This window comes from Nelusetta ayraudi, unplaced genomic scaffold, assembly GCF_046127955.1.
Source record: "Nelusetta ayraudi isolate G7.1 ecotype Tasmania unplaced genomic scaffold, CSIRO-AGI_Nayr_v1 ptg000042l, whole genome shotgun sequence".
Classification (NCBI taxonomy): domain Eukaryota; kingdom Metazoa; phylum Chordata; class Actinopteri; order Tetraodontiformes; family Monacanthidae; genus Nelusetta; species Nelusetta ayraudi.
Window position 1 is genome coordinate 15281670 of NW_027466092.1, and position 27548 is coordinate 15309217.

A 27548-nucleotide genomic window follows, 5' to 3' on the forward strand; every position below is an offset into this window, starting at 1 on the left:
GAGCAAGATGAGACCAAAAAGATCTTTTCATCTGTGTTTCCACCACAATTTTTGTTGTGTCAAAGATTGTGCAAATAGAGAATAAGGAAGAGGAAGAAGCGAAAGAGGAAATTGTGACACAAACAATGATGATACAACACTTTGAAACTGATAGCAGGCTTGAAATTAATAGAAATCTGATCACTCTTGGAAGATCAGGAACCAAAACTAAGAAGAGATTACGTCAATTCCTACGGTTAGACTGGCTGTGCCTGTTTTGTTATTCATGGAAGGTAATTTACAGGAACTTGAATAGTATTTGTTACAAGAATACACAGAGCATCCGAAGGCAATACATTCTTATAAAAGTTCAAACACCAAGGTTTACAAGGCAGAAATATGTTGATACAATCTCGTGATTGTGAGCCACTTAGCCTCACCACTTATGCATGAGCTGGTTAAGGGGAAGATGGATAAATTACAGGGCTATTTATCCTAACACAGAGTTGTTAGTAAAACAGCAAGAGCCACTTTTAGAGGCTCCATTGTCAGTGGACTGAATAAAGCAAAGAAACATGTCCAAATTGAAATTGAATGCTGAGATGTAAAGTGGAGTATTTACACTTTACATCAATATAGGCAACACTAAAACAGGAATCAGGCGTTAAAGAGTGAAATAAGTCAGTATTTGGAGCACATAATGGATAATGTGAAATCCAATAACAAACGGGATAATACAGAGATAACAAAAGTAAAATTCTTAACAATTGTGGAAGCGCCAGGTGTGACAGGTACTGTAGAGATTGCCTGACGTAAATTGATAAGGAATAGCCCTATTTCATGTTCAGTACTCACTACCAATTAATGCATGATTGGGTAAAATTATGAATGTAAAAAAAATCACAAGACCTATGTTTGTTCGTTATGTAAACCTCAGGAGTTGTTATCTCATTATCATATTCATTACAGTTTCCATAGAAAGCAATTGGCAGGCACAAAATTCCATCTGTGAGAATCAAGATGGCTTACTCATCATGCGTGCACGTCCATCTGTGTGCACAGATATCATAAATGTGTGTGAGCCTCTGTGTGATTGTGACTTAACTGTGCTCGCAGATGTGCATGTTTGTGACCATGTGCGTTCCATGTAAAGTGCGTGATATGCATATGCATGAGGTAGAGCTCAGTGCGATTTGTGAAAGCAGACTGCTGTGGTGTGCAGTTGTGTGTGGGAGATTCCCAGCATAGCTCGTGCGGTCACACTGCCTCTGCCTAACAGCATCAAAGGATCACTGCTGGAAGGAAGTCGTTTGAATCTCAAGCATTAAGTTGATGTCATTTACCACAAAAGATACAGTGATCGACATGCTTTGAATTTGTTCAGTGTTTATTCGAAGTATACCATTCTTACTATACTGCCAGTCTTGTTTAAAATTGGATTATCATTGTTTGTTTTCTGTCTACGGCAAAGGCAGGTCTTCTCACTGCTTGCCTTTAATGGCAACAACTGGCTATAAAAGCGCGGTCTAGACCTGCTCATCATGTAAAGTGCCCTGAGATAACTTGTTATGGAACAGTGCTACAAAAAATGAAGTTGACAAATTAATTTTTGAACTTTCAACATTAGTGTCCCTCTTTCCCTTTCCTCATGACCATAACATTCAACTGCAATGTCAAGATGATGATTAAATATTTGAGAAATAGATACCAGTTATATTTAACATGACATAACTTACACACACACACACACACACACACACACGCACGCACGCACGCACGCACGCACGCACGCACGCATACACACACACACACACACACACACACAGTTTTTTCTCTTTGATGCTTTGTTTTCATATCAGATCAACATCACCTCTGCTTTGTTTTATATTGTGTTTTCTTTTCTTTTCTCTTTGGTCCTTGTCTCCTTTGTGTGGATTCATGTCTCCCATGTTGTCACTGCTCCTTTATGTTTTCACCCAGTTCACTTTTGCCTTTAATCCATCTCTTTACCTTAGCTGCTACTGAGTCACTTTTGCACAAAACCACTCACTCTTGTTTTCCCTGATTTCTACCGTCCTGTTTTATGCCCCCAGTCCTCTCCCTTCTACCTTCTTTCTAAACAGACTTGTAAAATGCAAGCACCTTTGACGGAAAAGAAAGACAAACATGCCTTTCAAATAGTCAAGATACATATTTTGTCACTGTAACACACTTTAGCAGGCCCTTCAGTGTGTTTTAAGTTGGACAGGATGTGGCTAAATATTTTTCGTATTGCATTTAGAAATAGATTTGTTTTATTGTATATTCACTCTACTCTAAAATGAAATTGAGACTATCTTGAGATAAGTCAAGATAGTCATAAAGAAAAAACTGCTGTATTACTTGAATGGTTTGTTTTTGTTCTTTGCAAACAGATTATATTATTATGTATTAAATACATTATTAGATTATATTAGATGAGTTAAATAACCATTTCAAAGTATTGCGGCACAAATAGCAGAACATTTATTATATATTTTAGGCAGTATATGGCATGTCAGGTTATTTATGCGTTATGCGTAATATAGTGTATTTATTCGTCATCTTTTCAAATGGAATAATAAAAGAATACAAAAACATACACCACTCTTCCATGATTTTACACACTTTTATATATGTTTATGCAAATTTTGAACGAACACCTGGCAAATTCCAACACAGGTTCCTACAAAACATATAAGGCTTAATAAGTGTTGCTTAGAATTATTTCAGCAATTGTAATAGCAACGACGGGTTAACTTATTGATATTTTTTATTTTATTTTATTTTATTTTATTTTATTTTATTTTATTTTATTTTATTTTTTACCGTCCAAATAGTAGTAGATTCCCACATTTACTTGGTGGCTGAGCAACGTTGCGAAAATAGTACCAGTAAGTCCGGTCTGTATTGCGCGGAGGGACACGGCCGTGTTACAGTCAGTGAATGCCCGGGATCCAGCGGAGAAAGACTAGTATGGATCGCGGCGGTGATGCGGTGCGTTACACGGGCTTTTTTTTCATGCAGGGAGAAAAAGAGACTGACGCTCGAGCGGGTGGAGACTGGCTACACATTTAAATCCCCCGGGTTGGCTTTTTTTTCGCCATTTATCGGCAAACTCTTTTCATTTTTTTTTAATTTTCTTTCTCACGTTGGACTCCCCCCCACCGAGCTGGTTTAATGTCGTAAATAACGAGGCTTTGAGGGTGCCGTTGGTTGGGAAGTTTTTTCAAGGGGGGGTGTTTTTGGACCAGCCGAGGGGCCATGGCAGTCGAGGCTCGGCCGGAGCTGGTCGGGAAGCGGTTCCTCTGTGTCAGCGGGGACGAGCCGCCAGAAATCGGCGACATAGACCGGTGGCCTTGGAGGTCCGGTGTCATACGAGCCGTGAACCACCGTGACAGTGACAATCCCGACCTGACGGTAAGGAAAGCAGCTGACTTTTACCAAACCAAAACCCCCCGTTCTTGGCCTGTTACATGCAAAGCAAAAATGTTGAAATGTGTGCGGTTGCTTGGTGGCTCAGCCAGCGAGCCAGTGTTTGCAGCTTTGCCAGACGGAAATTGGTTTTTGTAGCCCGTTCGCTGGGCATACACGCTGATTTATCCCCCCCCCCTTTTTTTTTTCTTTTCTTTTTTTTTTTTTACTCTGTCCGTCGTTTCCTCCAGATATCAGTGTTTGTTTCCTCGGTGAGTTCGAGTACTTTATTTGACCACTTACCAGGTAATTGGAGGCAGACAGCCAGCAGGGGGGTTGTGGAAAACATAACCCCAGCCTTGGTCCGCAAACTGTTCTGATTTCTTTATTCACACACCTCAACAGACCCACGAATGTGTTGTGTTAATGCCCTGGATGGTATAGGTTCTGTATACTCCATACATGCACAAAATGTCCTCAAGCTGTAACATCAGAGCTTAATGTAAACCGTTTATTTGAGAAAGAGAAAGAGGCGGCTATTTGTTAACAGGATAAACCTGCCGTGTGTTTTTTCTTCCTTACGTTATTCAGGAATGCTCAGGAATTCAGGAGTGTCGACTGATAAATAATTATGAGTTTCTAAGGCATACGGCAGGGTTAAATGGACAAGTCTGCTGTATGCCGAAAATCAGCTGACGGAGGTTAGGTTAGCTTAGTAGATTTACTCGGCGGGCAGACTTTACACGAGTTAATCCTTATTACCGCCTATTTATTGGTCAGGATCCACGTTTTTTTGAGCGTAATGATGTTCAATAAAGGCTAGCCTGTCTCTACGTGTTTCTCTCTGGCGGACAACAAGCCCGCCGACTTGGCCGGGGACGGAGGAATGCTCGGACTTGTGAAACATAAAGCTGCCTTGCTGTCGAATCAACAGGGGCATACTGCTTTCCATGACTTCATTTAAAATAATGTCTGTCATTTGGAAATAGCTGTGGATGCTGATTGAGTGTTTGACTCAAAGATGAATGGGGATATTTCATCAAGACGTTTAGGAGCGTTGTCAGGAATAAAACGACAAAAAAAAAAAAAAAATCTCCTTGTTTTAGTATCATCATTAGAATTTCCATCTGCACAAAATATTAAAAACAAGGTAAAAACGAATAAATCTTTTTGACTGGGTTGTCAAATCCAGCAAGCGGTTGAATATTTTCTCTGACAAGCTCTTGACTGGAAAGCTCTCACTACAGTCTCATTGAAGAGTGCGACGTTCCCCGTTTTCTTTTGTTCACAGAAGCCTCCTGTGTGCCAATGGAGATATCTGGTCAACCTCAGCACACTTCTCATGCCTGATTTATGCCGTTTTGAAGGCTATGTCATTTACCAGCTTCGGCTATTATTTAATCACCAAAGCCGCTAGATGGTATATTTTTTGTTTGTGTGTGTGATTTTAATTTTGGTTGTCTAAGTCTAAGAATGGGCATTTTTGTCCTCTTAAAGCCTGACGGTAAACCCACGGAAAACATTGAATCACTGAATAATAAGGTGCTTGTGTGTGTTTAATCCAAGCAGTGGATAGGTTCTAACCTTTGTGTCTGTAAAGCTTCCTGTTCTTCTGCATTTTACTCACATCAGTGTCTGTGACAGGAGCATTAATGCAGCATAATGTCATGGATCGATTACAGTATTAGGACTTCCTCACATGCTACTCGCTCCTCTCAGGTGCAAAAGCCCATCCACTCGCCCGTTCGGCACATTGCATGCACTTTATTGTCGTTGCTCCATAAACACACTTCCCAGCTTCTTCCCTCCCTTTTAGTCCCTTTTAGCAGAATTGGTCTGTCATTGTGGCAGCAACTATCTGTCTTCCTTAATTCCACACAATGGGGCACAGGCTCATTAGGAAGGAGCTTAGCTAGCTGAGTGAATACAGTGTAGAGGGATTGGAGATAAGATTAGAAGAAGTGTGTCAAACCAAGCAGTCAGCCCTTTGTCAAGTGTCTGCTGTCAGTTGGGCCAATAGTGAAGGACTAGCCTTGATTAGCAGCCCGCTAAAGCTTGTTGACCGTTTTCCTTGTAATTACATTTTCAGTAATTGCAATCATAAGCTATATTGAAATGAAGCCCATTAACTCTGATGATTGTTAACCATGTTGGTGTGTAGCATTGAAATTTCAAAAGAAGCTAATGCTCATTTCTGAAAACAACAAGCATTCCACTGCAGAGGAACAATGTGTGGTGCTGGATCAGTCAAGCCATTGAGTGGTACATCAAATATATCAAACAACAACTGGGTTTGTGTCTGTTGTTTTAAATTACAAGGTAGAGATTGTTGATTTGAACTGTTGGGTGGACAGCGAGACTGAGACGACGATGATGTCATGTCATTAAGCCACAACCATTTCTGCAGCGATTTTGTTCGTCCGTACTCAGCAATTCTACTGAATCTCAAAGTACTGTGCTGCTCGCCATGGGAAATCTCTTTATTCCTTATTCCTTGCCGTTACTCATGACAAAGTGTATATTTAAAGCCTATACTTAAAATTCATTGTGCACATAAGCTGCTATTACACCAAATGCTTAGAGGTTAGATTGGCATTCAGCATTTGAAATAGTTGGGTGAAATTTACATGACAATGAAGTACCTCTACTGCTATTAATAATATTAACATTCAGTTAATTCAATAAATCATAATAATTCTATTGTTATTATAATCATTAGTGGTATTGGTATAGTTTTCATAATTCAATATTACACAATGCCAGGCGTTTAATATTCATGTTAGATTTCAGTGCTGTCTAAACAAAAGAACCATAACAAAGACTGTAATAGTAATATGTTACAATGTCTTATTAGTCTGTATGAATATAGACCATACTTTATGATAGGGTCAGACTCGTCTACCAGGACAAACATACTAGAGGTAGTGGTATCTACGTCAATTAAAAAAAAAACAGCACATCTATTTTAAAAAATAAAAATGCCACAATTTATCATTCAGTTTTTGGACAGCACCAGTGTAGAATAATGTTCTTCAACCCCCCGGGAAACCTTGGTGCTGGACCACCTCATAAATCTCAAAAAGTCTTAGTAATCATAAACCTAGGAGCATTAACGATGTTGTAAAAATATGCGCACTTATTAAGTATTCAGGTTGATAGAGAAGTTTTACAGCAAAGCAATAAATTACATTAGTTCAAATAGCAGCAGACACAGTGAGACATACATGAAGCCTGATATTTGTCAAACTGTGTGTGAAATACAGGCAATTAAAACAGTTGTATTAACCTCAATTCCACCTCAATTCCACCTCATAGTTTTTGTAACTTGTAGACACTAGCGCGAGGCGAATACACTGCGCTCAGTATCAGAACCCAAATCTGGCACATCAGGCATAAAACGACCGCACTCATCTGAATTCTTAATGAATGGAGAGTGCAGAGCAGCCAGGCCATTTCCAATAGGAGGCTTTGTTTCCCATTACATTTCATTGTTTGTTGTATCTGTATGTGTACAGTAGCATCGCTGCCAGTTTGTTTTTGGGGCTGTGACCTGAGGTTCATTGCTGTGTGGCTAATCAGCAGAAATTGGCCGTGGAAGAGTAGAGAAGAACCTTCCACATACAGCAACCATACATGCTTGTTGCCGTGCTGCGGTTGAGCCAGCTTAAACATTCTTTTTGTGTTAGATTGTGAATAGCAACCGTGCGCAGTGCGCAGACCAAAACCATCGGTAAGTGTTACATTGTGACATGAGCTTTCACATTCAAGTGATATTCTGGAAAAGGAATTAAGAACGGATGTGCACACTCATTTGAGTGCAGCATTTAATTTAGTGATATAGGGGATTGAACAGGATGACGTTAATATTTGGTGTTTTGAATAATCATTAAGTAGGCAGTTTTATATTCAGGACTTCCAGGATACAGGACCTGATAGTGAATATTTCCTCTGACATTATATTGATACTGAGTTGTTGTTGCAGCATCAGATTTAGAGTGAAGTCACCCTTAGGATGCCGTGTTATAAATTATAAGCGGCTTTACAGACTGGGTGCGAGTTGCACGAGGCATGTTCGAGGTGGCGGCGGACCTTGAAGATCAGAGTTGTAGAGAGCTCAGCACCATCACTGTCAGCCAGCGCTCAACCGCTCCAGCCAAGAAAATGGTGTTGAGGACCGGCACACGCTTTGAATTATTGAACACAGGAAGGTTTGGAAGTGGTTATAGGGTGGAGTGCAATGTCTAAAATCAGTTGGAATCATCAGTCAGAAAACCATCACCTCCTTAGGCAGCATCAAGAGATGACCAAGTCAATAAGATGACCAGTTATTTGAAATATTCTGGACTTTTTTGTCATTTGCAAACGTCTGTGCATGTACGTTTGCATGGTTTTAATCAACAAGGTGGTAGTCTCACTCTGCACTGCGGTATGAACTGCCACAGTTGGGTAACTGGAGACATAGAGTGTTGGTCGTGTGTTTTCTGGTGCCTAAGGAAACAAAATGTAATCTGAAGCCAGGATGGACTGGCTGGATTGCTGACTGGATGTACCCTTCCCCCATCGCACACACACACTCACACACATACACACACACTCTTTCTTACATCACAGCACTGCACAAGGCAGTCATAAAGTCCTCTGTAGACTGGAAGGCTTCCCTGATAACCCTGGGAAAACACTGGGCTCTATTACTCTACAGCTGCTGCTGCTGGAGCACTAACAGGCCTCTGAAAAGCTCTAAAGGTTGCACTGTGCTCTCCTATGCAATATGTTGTGAGGAAAGGAGTCTAAAAATGTGTTGATGTTTATTAGTAAGCATTGGCAACAATAACTGGAGGTGGTTATTCCTTTTGAACCTTTTTTGCTCAATGTTCCTGCTGTGTATGTCGTTTTTTAGTCATTGCTTCATGATTGAAGCTTGATTATCATGTTCAACTATTGGTGATGCAATCTTTAGGATTTAACCAGGACAAAGCAATGAGGAATTTGTCCCAGTAACTGCAGTGTGTTAGCGTATTGGTCTTTTTGGTCTTAAATGGCCTGAAGTGGTTCGTAATGTATTATCACGTGTGAGGATTGCAAAGAAAACCAATCTGATGCTAAATTGATAACTGTAGTTTTGTATGTCAGCATGAACTAGAGTATTTAATTCAGTTAAGCTGTTGTCATTGTGTCTGTCTGCCAGTGAGCCAAGTACACATCTCATGCAGGCTTCCTGGCCTGCCAGTCATGTAGTCACTAGTTGCTGTTATTGCAAACGCCTCAGGTGTCAAGTAAAAAAAAACAACCCAGCGGCATTTCCAAAGAGTAAACAGTTCTGTTTTAAAACAAAACATTGATTAAAGCACTGCGCTAATACTGGCTGCACTGCGCTGATACTGGCTGCACTGCTGTTCATGCGTGATGTCCGTCCTCTATCACTGTATTGATCAAACGCATCAAACTGCCTCTTTTATACATGAATTTAGGACAATATCAAGACATTTGAATGATACCAGACAAAATGTAACGTTTGTCTGTTTGCAGCATGTTCACACATGTTGGCAGTGGAAATACCCTCTAGGGATTTTGGTGAACAGTGGTGCTGCCAGGGGGAAACTCTTCCATATTCCACGAGTAGCACGAGTTTGATCTGTTTCTCCCAATGCATTGCTAGGTCAAGGAAATACACTTAAACAGTTATTGTTGTTGCAGTTAATAAAGGTAAATATGATGTGAAAATTTGCTCATCTGCCTCTTTAAATATTCAACTCCATATTTTTTTTTTCTTCATAACCTAAATTCAGTCCGTCTGTATTATGCACATTATTTTTATTCCATCTCCATCTGTTTACTTATTTGGAGGCGGCGGCGGCAGCGGCAGCAGCAGCAGCAGCAGCCAAAGAGAGAAGCTCTCCAACATGCTTAAGTGATTCGTCAGATTAAACGGGCTGGACCGTAATCTGACAAAACTAACCACCATTTCAGGAATAAAGTGAAGGGTGAAGTCATTTAAGAAGCAAACATTAAATCAAACGCATCTTCGACAACAAATTTGGATCTTTCAACCAGATTGAATCCTGTGCTTTGAAGATGATATCTGTCTGTCTCACTCACTATCATGCTTTTGCTTTACATCTGATTCAAGCAGCACTAATGTGATGTGTGTGTGTGTCAGCATGCCCTGGTTTGCCCACCCACTGTGTTTTATTTGGACAGTTGCTTGCTGTATTCACACACGTGACTGACCCAGATTTAGGACAGGCGGAGCTGGCAAGATATTGTCCGCTAGAAAAATGCTCCTATTTGTGTTTCCTCTAGGTAGACCCTGGATGTGTTCACAGTCACAGTGCATGTGTGAAAGGAGCTTTAGTTTATGGAAAAGGTCAGCGGCACCAGCCAAATGTTGAATGACTCTCAGCTGGTCGGGCTGAGGGGGACACGGCAGAGGCTCGTTGGGTCAGAACTCACATTTTTCTGTTGCAGACGAATAATTACATTTCTATAAACTGTCAAATAGGCCAGTAAATACCTAAGGAAGATTGTGTAAAACACTCGTCCCAGTCCAGATGACTTTGACATGCATGTCTGTTGGAGCTGCGGTAAATGTGTGAGTAACAGAAGATCAAGGAAAAGTGATTTTCATTAAGAGTCGTGTGTGTGTGTGTGTGTGTGTGTGTGTGTGTGTGTGTGTGTGTGTGTGTGTGTGTGTGTGTGTGTATACATATATAAGGTGTGTATATATATATATATGTATATATATGTATATATACACACACACACACACGCAAACATATACATACATACACACATATATACATATATGCTCAGCCACTGCCTAGTATTGTTTTCCTTTTTTTTCTCCAAAATCTTTTCCTTTCAAACCAAAATGTAAGCTACACATTCTATAGTCATCCAAAATGTCTGCCATATATCGACTAGCCTTGTTATTTTGATGCGTAAATCACAGGTTGCTATTACACAGACTGAGACAGACACCAGAGGCACCTGACAGCTGTCCAGATATCAGAGGAAGATTATTAGAGAACTTACTCATCCTGCACGGCACCTTCCTACTCCTATTTCTGTTGACTCTCCACCGCAGCGCTCATCATCAACCCTCCCCCCACCACCACCACCACCACCACCACCACCACCACCCAAAGTCTTAAATCTTGAATTCTAAATCTAAAAAAAATAAATGGATGGAGACAAACAGTAAAGAAATGAAAAGCTGAATCGAGGGCAGGAGAAGAAAGGGAGATGTTTCAGATAGCAGAGGTGAAAGTGAGTGAGTCTCCTTTGAAAAATGGAGAGGGGAAGAGAGCAAGAGCTGTGTGCTCTCATTAGTCATTTGGATTTCCAGCCAGCCAGGCTCTCTGGCAGAGCGAGGGAACGAGGGAGCAGAGGCGGAGGGATGTAGATGGAGAGAATGAAAATGGGAATTAGTGAGAGACGGAGAGAGGGGGGTTTCTTCTTCCTCTGTCTGGCCTCTCTCCCATAGCAACAGCGGCTTAGCCACGTGAACGCCAGTTCCTTTGAGTTCACCCGTTGCTCAAAACTTAACTCCTTCAGCACCAGATGAGAGCGCAGGCACAGTAGCACAGCCCCGGAGAACATCAGTGGAAATAATAAAGCAGAAATGGGGAAAATAAAATCTCCAAAGTAGCAGAATTATTTCTTTGAATATTATAGCACGCATAGGATAGAAAGCGTCAAATGCCTTCATATGTATTACATGGGTTTTATTTATAAAGAATGTCATCTCATTTAATATATGCATACAGAGAAAAGCTTGTCATTAGATTGGCAGTTTGTAACAAAGATCATTTCATAAAGGAGCAAAAGGATCCCTCAATTTAATGTGATGCAGTCACAGTAAAATGACCATAGAAGCTGCAGTTTAAGTCACTTCAACTCTAATTCTGCTTTATTCCAACTGTGCCACATTAGACGAGATTTCATTTTGCGAGACGTTGACGTTTTTGCGCCGAAACAAAGCGGCTCCCCGCACGTCCAGGGCGGCGTGGCGAGCGCCGTGCCTCCGCTCAGCAAACGTAGATATGACGGATATAGCAGGACTAATTAGCGTCAAGCAGTGTCCGTTCGTTGCTGTTTGTTGTTTATGGATCTTCCGGAGGACGGCGGCGGCTCGGCTCCCAAGGCTAGGAGAAATAGGCTATTCACATGCAATAATGCGACGGTGCTGCCGGCCTGGGAATCACCAGAAACACAGGGCATGTGATGCCATTTTCATTGTAGAGATTTGCTCATAACTCTTTTAGCGCTCATAATAAAACCATATCTAAATTTTCAGTGTGCTTTTTTTTTTTTTTTTTTTAAAGAAATTGTAAAAAGGTCTCACTTTACGTCATTACTGCATAGTTACATTTTTTTGTATTGTTTTTAGTGTTGCAACAGCGTAGTTTCCCAGTTTGGGATCAATAAAGTACATCTATTCTATCTATTTTATTCTATTCTATTCAATTCTATAATTTCTCGAGTGGTTGTATGATGTGAGAGATGGTGCTGGGTTGAAACTCATGCAGAAGGTTGGACCTCGGGCCAGAGTTGGTTGATTGTGTCATGTGACGGCTCGAACACCCCCCCCTGGAGTTGTTCCTTGGATTACCGCCACTGTGTCCTTTCAGGTTAGAGAGAGAAATAATGGTTTTGCTCGACACAACTCACTGTAGCTGTGTACACTTCAAAGATGGAAGCCTCTTCAAAGGCGACAGCTTGTAACTAGTCCAGCCCAAACAGTCCCGTCGTGCCATCCTTTTCACTCTTAAATGCCATGACGCTTAACAACTACAGAACTGGTGTTGTTGCTCCGAGTCCAGCGAACCTTGCGTTTTATTTTTACAGGCGTGGTTTTCTACAACTCCCAGTCGCCCGTTGTCTCTCTGCCTTTGTGGAAAACTAGATAAGGTGAGCTCGGCTCGCAGCTCTCGTGTAAGCGTATATGTGCGGGGAATGCTGAAGTCCACATGTGGTTTTCCTTTGGAGCCTGAGTGATGTAAGAGCGGAGCAGGGGGAAAGCTCTTTGCTGCCGAGACCCACGGAACAATACATTTGCTTGTCTGACAAGCTGTGCTGCTTTGTGGCTGACACTGATGAATGAGGGCCCAATACTTAGTTCTGTGTTGTTTTTAATCGCTTATCAGAGCTCACAGATAGCCTTGCACACACAGCCGTAGCGGTATTTACTCTGTGAATTAAGTTATTTTGAAAGAGTCTGCTTACCAAATTAACCAAAACTTCATTGTGTTTTAATTACTGCATTTCCGTGAAGTAGATTTGTAAAATGAACTTGCTGGAAGTCTATGTCAGTGTGCGTATTATTTGGAGGAAGGGTTGGAGAGCAGCAGACCGGACCATACCAGTATACCAACATTCCACCATTTGCCAGAAATGACTCAGTTGCCTTTGAGTGACTAACAATAGTAAACCATAGATGGGATTATAAATAGCACCGAACCCAAAGTGGACTTGAAAGTAGATCCTTATACAACAGTGAGTACAACACGCTTCCGAGAGGGAAATTAGCACATCAATGGAAACAAAGGTTTTTTGCTCAGTGAAACTCAGAAGATGGAGGTGATTTTTTTTGGCCTGTCTGCTTGAACCATATAATCACCCAGAAGACATGTCAATGAAATATTCTTGTTTGTGTCTTGTTAAGCGGCTTAAAGCCACTGAGATACTTAAATAGGCGTAACTTACATTGCTGTTTAACAGTGCGCGACTGGGCGTCAAACCAAATAAAAAGCCTCCTTAACAAGAGTGTTGTTTACATTCGCAATGGTTCAGAGTCGTCCACATTATGGAGGAGTCCACCTCTAAATCATAACGTCATCTGTTGTCTCCTCAAAAACATGACCGCTCACACATTATTTAAGAAAGAGAAAAGGAAAACCAAGGAGCCCTGCTAAAACTTTCCGACTCTAAGTGAACCGCAGACAAACTCTAACTCGTCCTGGCCGTTTGGAGACACCGACAGTCTCGCGAGGGCAGACTTATTTTTCAGAGAGCAAAGAAGACGGAGACAGGCGAGGGGAGTGAAGAAACGATTAGGCAAAAAGAAGAAGCTGAGTGACTGAAGCGTGAGTGAGGCAACTGTTTCTTGAAACAAGAGTTAACTTGTTTGATTGTGGTTTGCATTCCAGCTCAGACACGTCAAATACCAAGTCTACTCACACAGGGACAGCAACACTCAGCAGAGCGAACAAAGACTCAGCAGCTTTCTTCATGTTGCTAAAAAAGAATTGTATATATGTATTTGCAGCCATTCTCTCTATTTAACTAAGGTTGATTCTGGCACTTTGTTTTACTTCATGTCAGTTGTAGGACAAAAGTTCCCTCTGATTCATTGACCATTCTGGTATTGGCACAATAAAGCAATTTGTTGAAACTGTGATCTGCCCGGGTGGCTGCGAGCTGCGTATGGAGCGATAGTATCCTTCCAAAATAGTGTCTGTAAGAGAGAAAATAGCAGGAGAGCGCTGACAGAAATGGTCCGCCTATGGCAGACTTACACCAACAGCCTGCTTCCTGTAAGCCGCAGTCGCATTATAGGTGAATGGCGACATTGTATAGTGCGTGACGTGACCGTGCCCGTAATGTTTCCTCCTCGCAGTTTCTCAACGCTGCTCCCAGTTCCCTCAGTGGTCAGTGGAGTTCCTCCAGTTAAACCTGCTTCATCATATCACACGTGGAAATTGTAATTGCCACTGCCGTCCTGCTTTTGGCCCTCAAAGTGTTTGTGTGTAAGTGTTGTCGCTGTTGTTGCCGTCCTGCTTGTTGTTTTGTGAGACCAAAGACAAATTTTCCACTTTGTGGAATAAATGAACTAAACAACTAGCTAACGTTCCAAACGGTTGTCTGAAAAGCATTTGGACCGCCGATTATGTACACATTATGTGAGTGAGTGTGCACAGGTGATTGACTTTTAACTGTGTGTGGATGTGGGTGTGGGTGCGCGCGTGTTCGCCCTGTGGAAGGTAGCGTGTGTAATTGGAGTCCAAAGTTTGTGTTGACTTTCCAGCGTGAGAGCCACTACCACCGCACAGCAGCGTTTCAAAGGAGCACTGCATTAACAACAGGCCGCACTGTTTGCTTGCCGCACTCGTGCGTTATTACTATCATTAGTAGTAGTATTTTTCTTCTCTCAATGCGCTAAAAGCCCCTCACTCTGGCCATTTTCAGATTGCTGCTTTTCATCCACACGTCTTTATACCATTAATGCCACATATAGGAACGACTTAGGGCGGCCTCACTCCCTCTTCCATCGTGTAAAAGCTGTCAGAGGGCTGTGAAATACTACAGCGGGGTGACAAATTGTGCCTCGGTGGCTGATCGCCGCTGCAACTCTCCTCGGCCCCTGCCAGCAAAGTCAGCTGGAAGACGGTCGTCCTGAGTGCCGTATATTTGGCTCTCCGGCAGCTGCGTCGCACAAACACGGCACAGAGAAAAGGGCCTCTTGCCCCGGTGCATCTGAATAGGATGCCTCAAGGCAGGCCATCATGCTTTATCCACCCCTTTGACTTAATTCCCTACAGGTCAGGGGTGTCAAGCTCAAATACACAGCGGGCTGAAATTTAAAACTTGAACAGAGTCGCAGGACAACGTTGATGTTTATTGACAGAGAATCAGTGAACCTTTTTATATGGACCCAAACAAGTATTTCTTCAACCTGAATATGGAACAAGCAAAGCTTTATACTATAAAAGAAATAACTTCATAGTACACACATGCAAATTGAATTTCAAATAAATAAAAAAAAGAATCATCAAAATAAATGACATGTAAATACAAATCGTGGTCTCTTTTTTATTTGCAGCCTTCTGATTTAACATTTTTCCACTGGATCATCATACATTTGAAAATAAAATAACAACAATAAACCAATTAAGTAGCAATGATATCCTTCAATGAAAATCCTTTGCTGATTGACGTGCCAAAATACCAGCAGGGCAGTCTGGGATTTGTAGTATTAGTACATGTGCTGTATAATACCAGCGGTCCAGCTCTTGGAGTGATTTTGTATTGCTTTGCGGCCCAAATATAATAACACTGCGGGCCCAATTTGGCCCGTGGACCAGACTTTGATACCAATGCCCTAGGTTGATTGCTCCTTTTGTGTATTTAACATGGCAACTAAACCCAACATTGCAAATCACAAGGATTATTATTCCGAGATTTGCTTGAATTCTAAGAAGTCGTATTAAAGCTTTGTGCTATTGTGTGTCAAATCAGATGACTGGAGATGTTTGTGTTTGCAACTTGCTAATGCATGCTAGTCAATAAACAGAGTAAAAAGTGTTTTAGTAATGGTTTTTGTGTGTGTGTGTGTGCGTGTGTGCGTGTGTGCGTGTGTGCGTGTGTGTGTGTGTGTGTGTGTGTGTGTGTGTGTGTGTGTGTGTGTGTGTGTGTGTGTGTGTGTGTGTGTGTGTGTGTGTGTGTGTGTGTAAATCTTCTCAGTTTGAGTCATTCAGAAACCTTATTGTTACCCAACTGAGTTGCTGCTTTGTCGGTGCATCATCAGTTTCAGGGTTTTTCTCAGTGGAACTGTGGCTGGAGAATCTTTGGTTTTTTTTTTTTTTTTTCATCATCTCTACAGTCGTGTCATTCTCTGAGGCCGGCATTAGCGGCAGACTGAAAACAGAAATGCCTTGGCCAAGTATCACTCAGGACTTTTTGCATTTGTTTCTAGTCCCACGGCCATTGTGACGTTCCTCTCTTCCTTCACGACCTCGCCGAAGACGATCCGAGCGCTCGGTGGTCAGACGTGCAATGTAAGAAAAGCTCGAGATGATGAGGCCCAAATGAAACTTTTAGCGGGAGAAACACAATATGAGCACAGTGCACTCTCAACTTGTTTGGGTCTCGGGTGCGTGCGTGCGTGCGTGTCTTTGGCAGCCTTACAGACATCTGCCGCGAAGGTCAAGTTTCAGTCTGTATGGAACCAATCAATAGAGCCAGCGGTAGAACACCCCTGCCTGCAATTATCTGCTGCGCCGGGACACTCAGACGCACTTTTGCGTCCAGCTGAAAGCCAGTATTCACAAAGTGGCGCTGCGGTAATTCACTCGTTACACTCACAAGTTAGCACGCACGTCTTTTTTTCCCCTCACGAACGTGCAAACGCAGAATGCTTTTTTTTTCTCTCCCTTGCAGAGTAAACCCACGCCTACGCACATGATTTATGCATTGAAGTGCACACACACGCACACGCACGCACACACACATGGTGACACATGGGGAAAAGAACCTTGCCCTAGATTTTCAAGGAATAACCTCATGTTGTGTCTCTGGTCCAGTTTATTATTTTCAAGGCCGAGCAAATGAAACCTCACAGGCCAACATGTTTAGCGCGTTGGGTGAACGCAAACTCACACCGACGGCGGCGCAAGTGTTTGCTTCGCCGCCGTGTATGTTTTCTAGATATACACTGCACAGTGTGGATCCAGGGAGCTTTTCAGTCGGTCCAACCCCGAGAGAAAGTTCCCCCATCTGCTATCAAACACAGCGGAAACAGTGAACCTCTGTTTGGCTAAACTTTGACTAAAGAGCACAACCACACCGCCATGTGTTGTGCTCTGCCCGAGTCTTTAATCAACCTAATCAACAGGCCTAATGAACATTTCTCTTCTGGGCTATTTGTTTAGGGAGGGCCCAAAAGGGAGTATTGTGGTGTCGCTGCGGCCGGTTGTCAAGGAGCGGCTCACTTATTTCCTTTGATATGGATTCAACCAGTCTGAATTTCATTTGTTCTGATGTGTTTGGAGCCTTTGAATTTGGAGAGATGCCGATGAAGGTTGTTGGAGAGGTGCTGCTGCAAATTGTAAAATGATGGAGGGTTGAACAGCCGCGCTGTTACTAAAACTGAACTGCACGGCCCTCTGAGCAGTCTCACAATCAGAATGCAGACCATGCAGGAATGAGGTAGAGACTAAATAATAAACTAAGAATTTTACTACAAACTTTAATATTTGAACAACCTGATGTCATAAGCAAAGTGGCAAAGTGAAGTCGTCTAATTCCTCAAGAGTTGTGGTGTGAAGTGTAGGTGAGGTGACTTAGCCAACGTTAGACAGGGAATGTGAAGGTATTTTATTGGTGGCAAGCTTTTACAACCGGACCTTGGCACTCCTTGAGATTCTGTTAAAGAGAGTGAGATGCATAAATCTCCACTGGCTTGTCTTCTGTGAAAAAAAAAGGGCCCCTATATAGATGGATTTAGTGCTTAGGGAAGCCGGGACAGACACGCACACATGTCCACACTCACACACACACACAAAGCACGAGAGGGGGATTTACCAGCGCAGAAAGCACTGTCTGTTATCTGGGCAGGATTCTGAGCCGAGGAGACGCAAGAAATATTGGTTGCTTATTAACGTAAGAGGAGTTTTGCTTTGACCGGGTTTTGGACAAACTACTGTCATCCCTAACCAGTCTGCATTTGAATGGTCAAGACGCACAATAGTTGCGGTGCACTGTCTGAAATCACAAGCCTCTGTAAACCCCTTTTTAGCTCAAACAAAATTGAAAACTTTGGTCGCGGTTCAGCTGGCTGACGCACAGCGCCGACACAGGGAGGTCTAAATCCACAAGATATGATCATTTAATCTTTCTTATCAAACTGAATTCCCACTTAATATTGTTATTTTAATGCATCAAGCTATTTCATGATTGAATTTTGGTGGCTGCTGAAATTGCAAAGTGCTGTCTCGTGTCAGAGAATGCTTAGGAACCTTTGTCTGACCGCAGTGTGTGAAGAACACACATTAGACTTAAGCATGAACTTACATCTTACACTTTTGTATTTATTTTGCTATTGAAAATCAGTAAATATTTCACTGAGCATAAAACAGCGGCATGCTAGGTAAAAATATGTTCTATTACATTAGCAGTGAACAACTGTCTGGAAACTCTCAGTCATACCCCTCCAGCTCAAACTTAATGGGAAAAAAGTAGTAGTTACATAATGGTCTGAGTAGTTAAACATTTTAATCTGAACAAAAAAACAAATGTTTCTTTTTATTGGTCCTGGATTCTGGCTTTTCAACACTGAGAACACGCTCACAGATGATTAACGTTCCACGCTCCAGCTCACTTTACCTGCTGATGGACTTGTTTATTCTCGGTCGGAAAATATGAACCCACCGTCGCCCAGCTGATCTTAACTTTTATTCCAACTGATGGGAAAACTGAGGGGAAATTAGAGCCTCACAAAGCCTGAACAGTATTTTCTAGTAGTAATAAACAAGTAATTGACGTTGTAAAAAAAAAAAAAAAAAAAAGGTTGGGTAGTTTTCTACTGTTCTGATTGGCTGCGTTTTGCAGGCGTACAACCAGACTAAACTGAAATTGATGTGGGTGGAGTTGCTGGCGGCATGCTGCTTGTTAGAACTTAAAGAACTGGTTGGCCTTGAACTGAAGAGTTCTGCTTCCGAGGTGTGCCATCGCTGTACTATGTGAATTTCTCATGTTCGTGCAACTGTCGTCACGTGATGAGGTTCTGTTATTGAACTTCCTGCAGTCGAATCCCAATAAAGAAACTGCGTTATGGCCTGTTGATTACTGTGGATTCATGCAAAAAGAGCCTTGATAATGATTAATGTTTAAATTGAAAGCTCTTTAATTTTAACCTAAAATGTACAGCTTTTGAAAAAAATAAACACCATATAAATGCACGGTGAAATTTGCTTTGTTTGCAAAGAGTAGCAACTAAATACACAACCTTTTTTTGGGTTTTACGAAGATCCTGATCACAAACAAAAGGTTTGCTGTCTTTCCATGACATTTTTCCAAGTATTATTTCCACTGGTTTGATTGCCTTTGTAAGAAGGGGGCCCCTGCTGCACACTCGCTGTCTTTCAAACTGAACCCCGTCGTTGTTTGCTGGTTTCCTAGACAGGCTCTTCTGCCTTTAGTCCAAACTAAAGTGTAAAATGTGCCACACCTGCTTTTTCGTGGAAACCTTTCCTTCTTGAGTCGGCCTAATCTGATCATCAGTAGAAGAGCAACACAAACAGAACTGAATTCTAGCGATGGTTGGTCGTGACTGGCGGTTCCGCTGTCTGTTTGGTTGAACAACGGTCAGAAAACATTTTTCTTTGCCATGTTTAAACAGCGCAATAGCCACAAAAATCTCGGGCTGTTTGTTGCGTTGGGGTTGTCGAAGGGTACGACAAATAGTCATCGCTGCTGCGTTGGAGTTGTGATGTGCGGTCTGCAACGTTCACCAACATGTTCCTTAATGTCAAGGGCACACGCACGCACGCACGCACGCACGCACGCACGCACGCACGCACGCACGCACGCACGCACACGCTCGTTAGGATACAGACATGCGAATGAGTAACATGAGAAAAAAATGATCCCTTTTGCTTTTTCAGGAGACTAGCTCTGTGTGCGTGCATGTGTGTGTGTGTGTGTGTGTGCGCGCGTGCGCGTGTGTACCCGCGCCTTTTTTTGAGCCAGGAAACATGCAATTTGAAACGGCGGGATGGTGGAATTTCTAGCACACATGCTGTAGCAGGAGACAAAGACACGTGAGCCTGTTGACCTCAAACTATCTCTGAGAGAGAGAGAGAGAGAAGGAGAAAGAGAGAGAGAGAGGGAGGAAGAGAGGAGGGAGAGGAGGAGGGGCTGGAACAGCAGCTCGCCACTGAAATACAGAGACGGGCGTGAGAATCCAGTGTCATTTCAAAGGGAATAAGGATCCGAAATGAGAGGAAGAATCCATTTGGAAGGAGGACCAGCGGTAGATGGAGGTCGACGGCCAATCAGGGCCGAGGAAAAACACGGAGGGAAGAACGAGCTCCAATGGTTAAAGGAGAAAGAAAGGGCTGTTTGTGGTGAAACACGTCTTGTAAATGAATGATGTTTTTTCTTCTTCTTCTTCTTCAGCTCCTCAGAACAAGTCACTTAGCCGCGGCTGAACGTCTTTGTCTTTGCAGGGAAGACAATAGAGCCAACTGCACTCTCGGCCAGATCAGGCACACATGGAGAGAGAGAGAGCGAGAGAGAGAGAGTGAGAGAGAGCGAGAGAGAGAGCGAGAAGGAGACGCTTGCAGCTCTGCAGGGTCTGGTTTCAATTAGCGTGCTCAACAATCCCACTGTGTTTGTCTCTTGGCCCTCAGCGCACACATGAAAACGTGAGGAGTGTCTTGGTGTGTGCGCGCGTGTGTGCGCGCGTGTGTGCGCGCGTGTGTGCGTGCGCCCGCCAGTGACGAAAAAGAAAAGGCAACGCTTGTTTTGCGCTCTGCAAAAAATGTGCACGGCGCCTCACACTGTGACTCTTTGTCAGCCGAGAGGAAACCGACGCGGAACGTCGCGGGCGCTCGCTGCTTTTAGGAGCTCACATGAAAAACTGTGCTCGGGAGAGGGCAGCGGTTCTCCGAAGGGAATTGTCTTTGAGGAATTTTCTCTTTATCGGACACTGCGGTGAAACTCAAACTGAGCCGACGTCCACGTTCATAAAAGTCGCCTTTATTCCTCGACCTGCGGAAAGACTCCAGCTGTTGTGCGTCCAGAGACTCGCACCAATGCTTATCACAGTTCTAAACAAAACTCTGGATACATGATCCTACAGGCAGCAGCTCCTCGTGGAGGAATTTCTTTTGGCTTTTTAAGTGCAGCAACTCCTTTTCATCCAGGTGTGTGACTCTGGTATTCCGTCAGCCACAGTCAGCCACATTTTTTTTTAAAGTTTAAAAGCCCAGTGTGCAAGATTTGGGAGTTGTGGCTTTCGCTTTGCTCACAGTGGGCATTTATATTTTCACATAGATAAAGATCATATTAAACATTTAGATCAGGCATGGGCAAACTATGGCCCGGGGGCCATATGGGGCCCGTTAAGCCTTTTAATCCGGCCCATCAAACTTGAAGAAATAATATTAACAGTAAGTAAGTCATAAAATAGCTGGATTTCATCCATTCTCTTCAGTGTTTTAAGAGTAATTTCAGCACCCTGGAGCTTCAAAGACACACATAATTATAACACTATGTATTCATTATCAATAGTTTTCTACATGTTTTCTACATATCCCATGATGTATTTTTTTCGTCAACAACACACTACATCCATCTGCCGCTGCTCCGACTCCCTCTGTCAAATTTTCCAACCCATTGTGTCCGACCAGTCAAATCGATTGCCCACCCCTGATTTAGATGCTGCTAAATCTTAATCACTGGGGGCCTTTTGGGTGACGGAGTCGTGCAGCTGTTTGAACTGTGGGGGCCGGTGGATGACCACGTGCATGATAGATTTCCCTCCGCCCTCGATGAGGCGCGTGCGCGGTTCTTCGCGGGGCTGCGTTGCGACGACGTCTCTCCTGTTTCGACTCGTCAAAGTGGTTCGCAGCTCGCAGACCTCACATCGTTCCTCCATTAATGCGAAGAGCAAGGAGAAGAAGAAGGAAAAAAATGTTTGCTGGGATGAACCGCGCCCTCGCTTTCACTCGAAGCGTTTCACCATAGTCGCCTCACAGAGGTTTACGCAATCACTCTCTGCAGTGAGTGTTTGTCACACTCTCCTTCCATTGTCAAATGAAGATATGTGGCCGCAGACTCACGTGACCTCTGACACACATTCCATATCACAGAAGTGGAAGAGGAGTAATGACTGCCACTCTGAAGCAAGCTTCCCATTGTTGCCTCATAAATATCTCTCGCTTATGTTGAAAATCTGTTGCTTATCTCGGGCCGAGTCGGCCTCTTTCCGCTAATATTGCAGAGTGCAATGACAAACGATCGGCTCCTCAGCTGATTTGTGCAAGTGTGGCCGCTCTCTTTGTGCAGCGACGGGGTTGTGCAAGCAGACGGCGAGCGCTGACAGCAGTGGGTCGCAGGGAGCGAGATGAGTTTGCTCCCTGACGCAGCAGAACGGGGCGTCCCGTCACTCTGCCGGATCAGTGTCATGCACACATGCACACATGCCAACTTTGTTGACATTTTTGTGAAATAGTTGGGGGGTTGAGTCACTGCCTTCCCTCTCTTGCAGTGTGGCGCGCACACAGACGCACTATAAGCTACAGTGTAGTAGTAGTTTTCTTGTTGTTGTTTTTTTTTTTTTACAGGAGGCTGTAAACAGAGGGATAAAGCTGTTTTCCGCAGATTTATAGATGGTGTTTTCTGGGCTGATTGACCCTTTGGAACAACAGCTACTGGCTAATCATACCTTAGCAACTGTAAGTAAGCGGGGGTGGGGTTTACCACAGGGTCAATTGATGGTGCACAGCTCAGTCAACATGGGACATATATGACTCTTGATATTTTTTTGGTGGTAGATTATTACAAAGTCTTTTGAATTTCAGATCAATTGCAATTCGGTTTAATATGTCAAACAGGAGTTTTTGCAACATACATGGAGACATTCTTGATGTTTAACATTTGGATTGAATTCCTTTCAGAGAGAAAAAAACACACTGACCATTACTAAAAATTAAAAGCCGTAATAAAGAGCATCTTGGCAGCAATGGTTCACGCAGGAGGACCCTGCCAAGAGAAGTGCTGACAAAGCAAAATGTTCTCGTCTTCTAATGCCTAAAACTCTGTCTGTCAGCCAAATGTCCCATCTGCTCCGCTACTATTGCACCCTGAAGTGGCAGTTGTAAGCAACCTGCTGTCTGGTTATTCTAATACGGGCTTTTAGAAAGGAAAAAAAAAAAATCCACAAAAAGCCTGTTCAGTTTGAACAGTTGAAAAGAAATTCTCTGTTGTTGTTATTTCTCCGTGCGCTGCCATCACGTCCTGCAGTTGCACCCCAACACGATTGCCGGTGCTGGACGCTCGCTTGTCTTCAGGTGAACGCAGACGGTTCGGCCTCGCTGTCTGTCGGACGCCCTCGCTAGAAGGCCGCTAAATTTATCATACACATTCAACTCCTTCTTGTTCTCGTGCTAGTGTGTTAGAGTTTTGATTTTTGTGTGGTTCGTGCGCGCCTTCATTGGAATCGAACGCAACATCGAAGCTGCGGTGGTTTCATAGATTAGCGGCAGCCAAGAGTGAATGAAAGCAAGTGGGGATGGAATCGTCCTCCTCCAGGAGAGCGGTGAGATAAAAGCCACCTGAGAGGTCTGCTTCACTGGCCCCGACTGGGATGATTTCTTTCTGTTTGTATCAAATGGGGGGCAGGGGGAGCACTGAATTTACACAACACAGCATTGACAGAAGTGCCTTTTCTGTTGCGTGTGTGTACACATAGCTGTGGCTAATAGATGGTTAAACCACTACTATTTAGCTCAGCCATTAAAGAGATGGTGGAGGCTGGTGTGTGTTTGTGTGTGTGTGTGTGTGTGTTTGAGAGTTGGATCCTTCAAATGAGCCTCTGTGCAGCTCGACTGACGCCGTGCAGAGGTGCCGTCTGTGACTCCAATCAAAAATGCTTCTTCCTTCCTCGTCGAAGCCTTCCACATTGTGGCGAGTCCTGTGAGGCTTCGGTGGCACATGTGACCCGCATCAAGCTGCACGCCGCCGTGTGTGTCTGACCGTGCCCTTGCCTCAGTCAGCCAGAATAGGAAGACGCGTGGTGGTCAGTGTTGGTGTGTGACCCTGCCCACTTCCAGAAGCAGCTGCTGTCCAAGTGTCCTCGGCGGGCGAGGTGACCGTTGTTTACGAGCTCGCAGTAGCTTCCTGTTTCGAAAGCCGCCTTAAATTCCCCCCTCTTTCATCTCATAGGATGCTGACTGGTTTTTGGTTTCTGCTGGCTGAAAATGATTCACAACTTTCAAAGAGAGAAGCGCAGAGTCTCAAATGGAGTCGGCGGCTGTTAAAGCTGCATTCTGCTCTGATGACCCCCCCCCCCCCCCACACACACACACACACACACACTTTTACTGTCAAGCAACGGAAGAGATGAACAATGGCGCGAGCTAATTGTCTTTCAAACATTTTGTTGACTTTGATGCTGCAGTTTTTCCAAAAAACAAGAAAGCTAATCACTGCAAATTAAACCGCTTTTAAGTGAAGGGAAGTTCTAGTTAAGGTTTACATCTCAAATGAATAACATTGAATTTGATACTTAAACCAAATCCTTCTATGTTGACTTATAATATCAAACACCATCAGCATTAAGAAATCGCAGTACATATTTTCCTCCTCCTCGTGAGAAAGTTGTCAAAAATGTTTGTACTGCTAACAAATATTTTAGTTGCTGTGATAAGAACGGGCATTCATCGCGATAAAAGCAATCCACCCTGGTGTGTTTGAAGCTGATAGGCAGCCGTGTCCAAAGACAACCTTGTTTCTCATGCAACAGTGGAAATAATTGAGGCGGCAGGAATGGCAACGGAGCACCGGTGTTGCGCTGGCTTGCTGGAGGTGAGTTGAAGAGGCTCAGCCCTAAATGCTTCCCCAGATGTTGTTTTGTATTCAGATCCGACTGGTGGCACACACCCATGTTTTCTTCATGTGTACTCGGTTCATACAGTTCAGATGCACATCATTGGGGTTTCTTTTTTGTTTTTGCTGTTGCTCTCTTCTTTTCTACACATACGTAGAGTAAAGATCTGTTGGGAATAAATTCCAGCGATTCTTTCTGCCCCGTTAATGTGAACCTGATTGGTCTCTTGACTGTGGGGATCTTGAAATCTAATTCTCAGGTACGAGTCTTTTGCCTTTTTCGTGACACGTCTTCATGGAAGCATTGGTGCGTGAGTGTGTCTGTGGTTCTTTTCCCGACTAGTCTCTGCTTGTCTCAACCAGAGGTTTTCAACTAAATGGTGCCTGAAGGCGCGTGAACCACCCCCTGTGGGCGGCATTCACTTCCAGGCGGGACGATCATCCTGTGTTTGCAAAAGACGGGGGAACAAAAAGCCAAGCACATCATGGAGGCCAACAGACTTTTCTAAGACGTGCTTCTAATTGATCTATTAGGTAGTTGGAGGGGGTTGTCAGGTATGCGCTGATAACCGCCAGTAGTCTACAACCACCTAGACAGACAGAGCATTTGCATATCCTCATGACCCCCAGTCATGTGACGTCTGCCGCAGGCCTTATCGGATGGATCGCCGCAGTTTGACTCGATTTCACAGTTGTTTGCTACGCGGGCTGTGGCACAAGCTCAGGCAGGAGCGCAGCGTCAGATTGTCAAGCGGCTCGCCCCCAGAGGCATTACGGGATCGACACCCCACGTGGCTTAGCAACAATAGCTGACAGAGGAGATGTAAGGGTGGATGTCTGCGAAGAGACTCAACGTTAATATGAAAAGGTCAGCAGAAATGCGCCGGCTGAATTGCGAAACTTTGAGATGTCTTTTGTCACGCCGTTTGGGTTTCTTTTTCGGGAGCGTGGCATTGGATTCAAATATCACCACGTGCCTGTCAGACCCATTCAAGTGGGGTAAAGTGAGCTTCTCTTCGGCACCCTCCCTGGACTTGCACATAAATAAACCAGTTTCTGGAAAGCACCAAATGAATCAATATCAGTAAATGAATAAATTAATTTTTTTCTTGCCCTCTGCAATCAATGTTCATGCCTTCAAACTAGTGGCACCTTTCGATATTCTTTGGTTACCAAGAAAATTTTCAACATAGTTATCGTATAGTTCCCCTTATATTTTTCCATTTTTTTGGTGTTTTCAAAGGTGTGACAATTTACTGAAATTTTGTTTCAGTATTAGCTTTTCAGTTGAACTATAAGTATTAACAAATGCTGATGTTATGCAGCTTTAAGATCCGAAGTCCATCTTAACCGCCACATTTTCTCCTGGAAATGGAATTTTCTCCTGGAAGTTTCTCCCCATGGATCTCTGCTCTCTTTCAGTGGTTACTGGATGTCCACATCAGGTGTGCATACACCATGTATTGTGGCCCCTGTCGTGTCTAGAGAGACCGTACTATGCTAAGCTTTAACTGCATCATACATTTGAGGCATAGTCAGAGACAGGTGGTGGTTTTGTGCAGAAGTGCTTCTACGCGGTGTGTTGCTGATTTCTAAACTCTAAATCTGAGGGGGAATAAAAGGCCCAGTGGTGTATTTTGTGTTCAGATGGAGATATGGAGAGAAGTGAGAGTGGTACAGAGGGTCTATTGAGGCCAAGCAATCTATTATGATGTGCATCAGGTGTTTGCTTGTGGTGATGTATCCACTCTGTAATCAGTTTGTAGAGCTCACAAAGCACTGCTCTGTAATGTTTAGGCTCTTCCAACATTAGGGGCATTTACGTGGTCACTTTTTTTTTCACAATCTGATCAACTTATTTCAAATTGAAAAGATCAGATTGTCCCGTGTACGTGAAGACTGAATAAACTGATTGAATTGATTTGAAGGCTCCTCCACTGCTGTGCGCTGTGACGCAGGCTGTTGGTGACAAGCTCACATGATCCCAAACACAGCTGGACCTGTAGGAGTAGTAGCAGCCCGTTGTCTGTTTGAGATAGTCGTTAGCTGGACTACTCGGCTTGTTGTGTTTCTTTTTGCATTTCTTTTGAAACATCCTCCACCTCCTTCTTTAAAGGTCCAGTCCATCACATTTGGCTTGATCTTTGATTTTTATATTGGTGAAAGCTTAACATACTGCCTATAAGGACATTAGTAAAAATGTACACTTGCAGTACAATACAAGTAATTTGGTTTTCCTGCTCATATATATTTAAGAATATACATAGACATTCGAGAATATACATCTTGTGCTGCCGTTTTTAAGGAAGCCTGCCTGACAGTGCCCTAAATATGAAACACGCAGTCATGCAAGCTTTCTTAAATCCCGGCCTTTCTTAAAAATTTTACACAGTGGACCTTTAAAATCCAGAAAGAGACAAACGGGAAGCGATTGTCTTCACATTGTTACATTACATGGCAGACACCAAGTGCACAAAGCTCCTGCAATCCCACAATCCGTTTAAACGGACTTTGATCAGTTCAAAAGCAAAGATACACCATTGAAAATTGCGTCTGATTGAAATTCCAATGCGATTGTTCCACTTTAGTTGGTTTACATGACGCGATTTTGATTGTGCCACGTTAATACGATTAATTACATCCATGCAATAGCTCCAGCTGATCCACGTTGGTCATTAACAGAGAGGTTAATGACATCTGATCTCTCGAGTACAATCTAGAGCATTTAAAATCAGTTTTACTGATTTCTGTTTTGTTGTTAATTGCTGGTAAACCTTGAATGGCCTCTCCAGGCACTGCACCTTCAT

The 27548-nt window shown here is 43.3% G+C and overlaps 1 protein-coding gene across 3 annotated transcripts in view; it reads left to right on the forward strand.

Annotated features, from left to right (window-relative positions):
• The first annotated feature begins 3013 nt into the window (after window positions 1-3013).
• jmjd1cb (jumonji domain containing 1Cb) overlaps window positions 3014-27548 on the forward strand; it is a 92618-nt gene continuing 68083 nt past the window's right edge. For 2 of the 3 annotated variants that reach the window (XM_076034824.1, XM_076034825.1), the window contains exon 1: window positions 3014-3417. In XM_076034824.1, the coding sequence (XP_075890939.1) occupies window positions 3262-3417 (156 nt within the window). In that variant the 5' untranslated portion in view covers window positions 3014-3261. Of the gene's footprint in view, window positions 3418-24666; window positions 24721-27548 lie in introns of those variants that run through there. The other variant, XM_076034826.1, reaches the window with a different exon arrangement.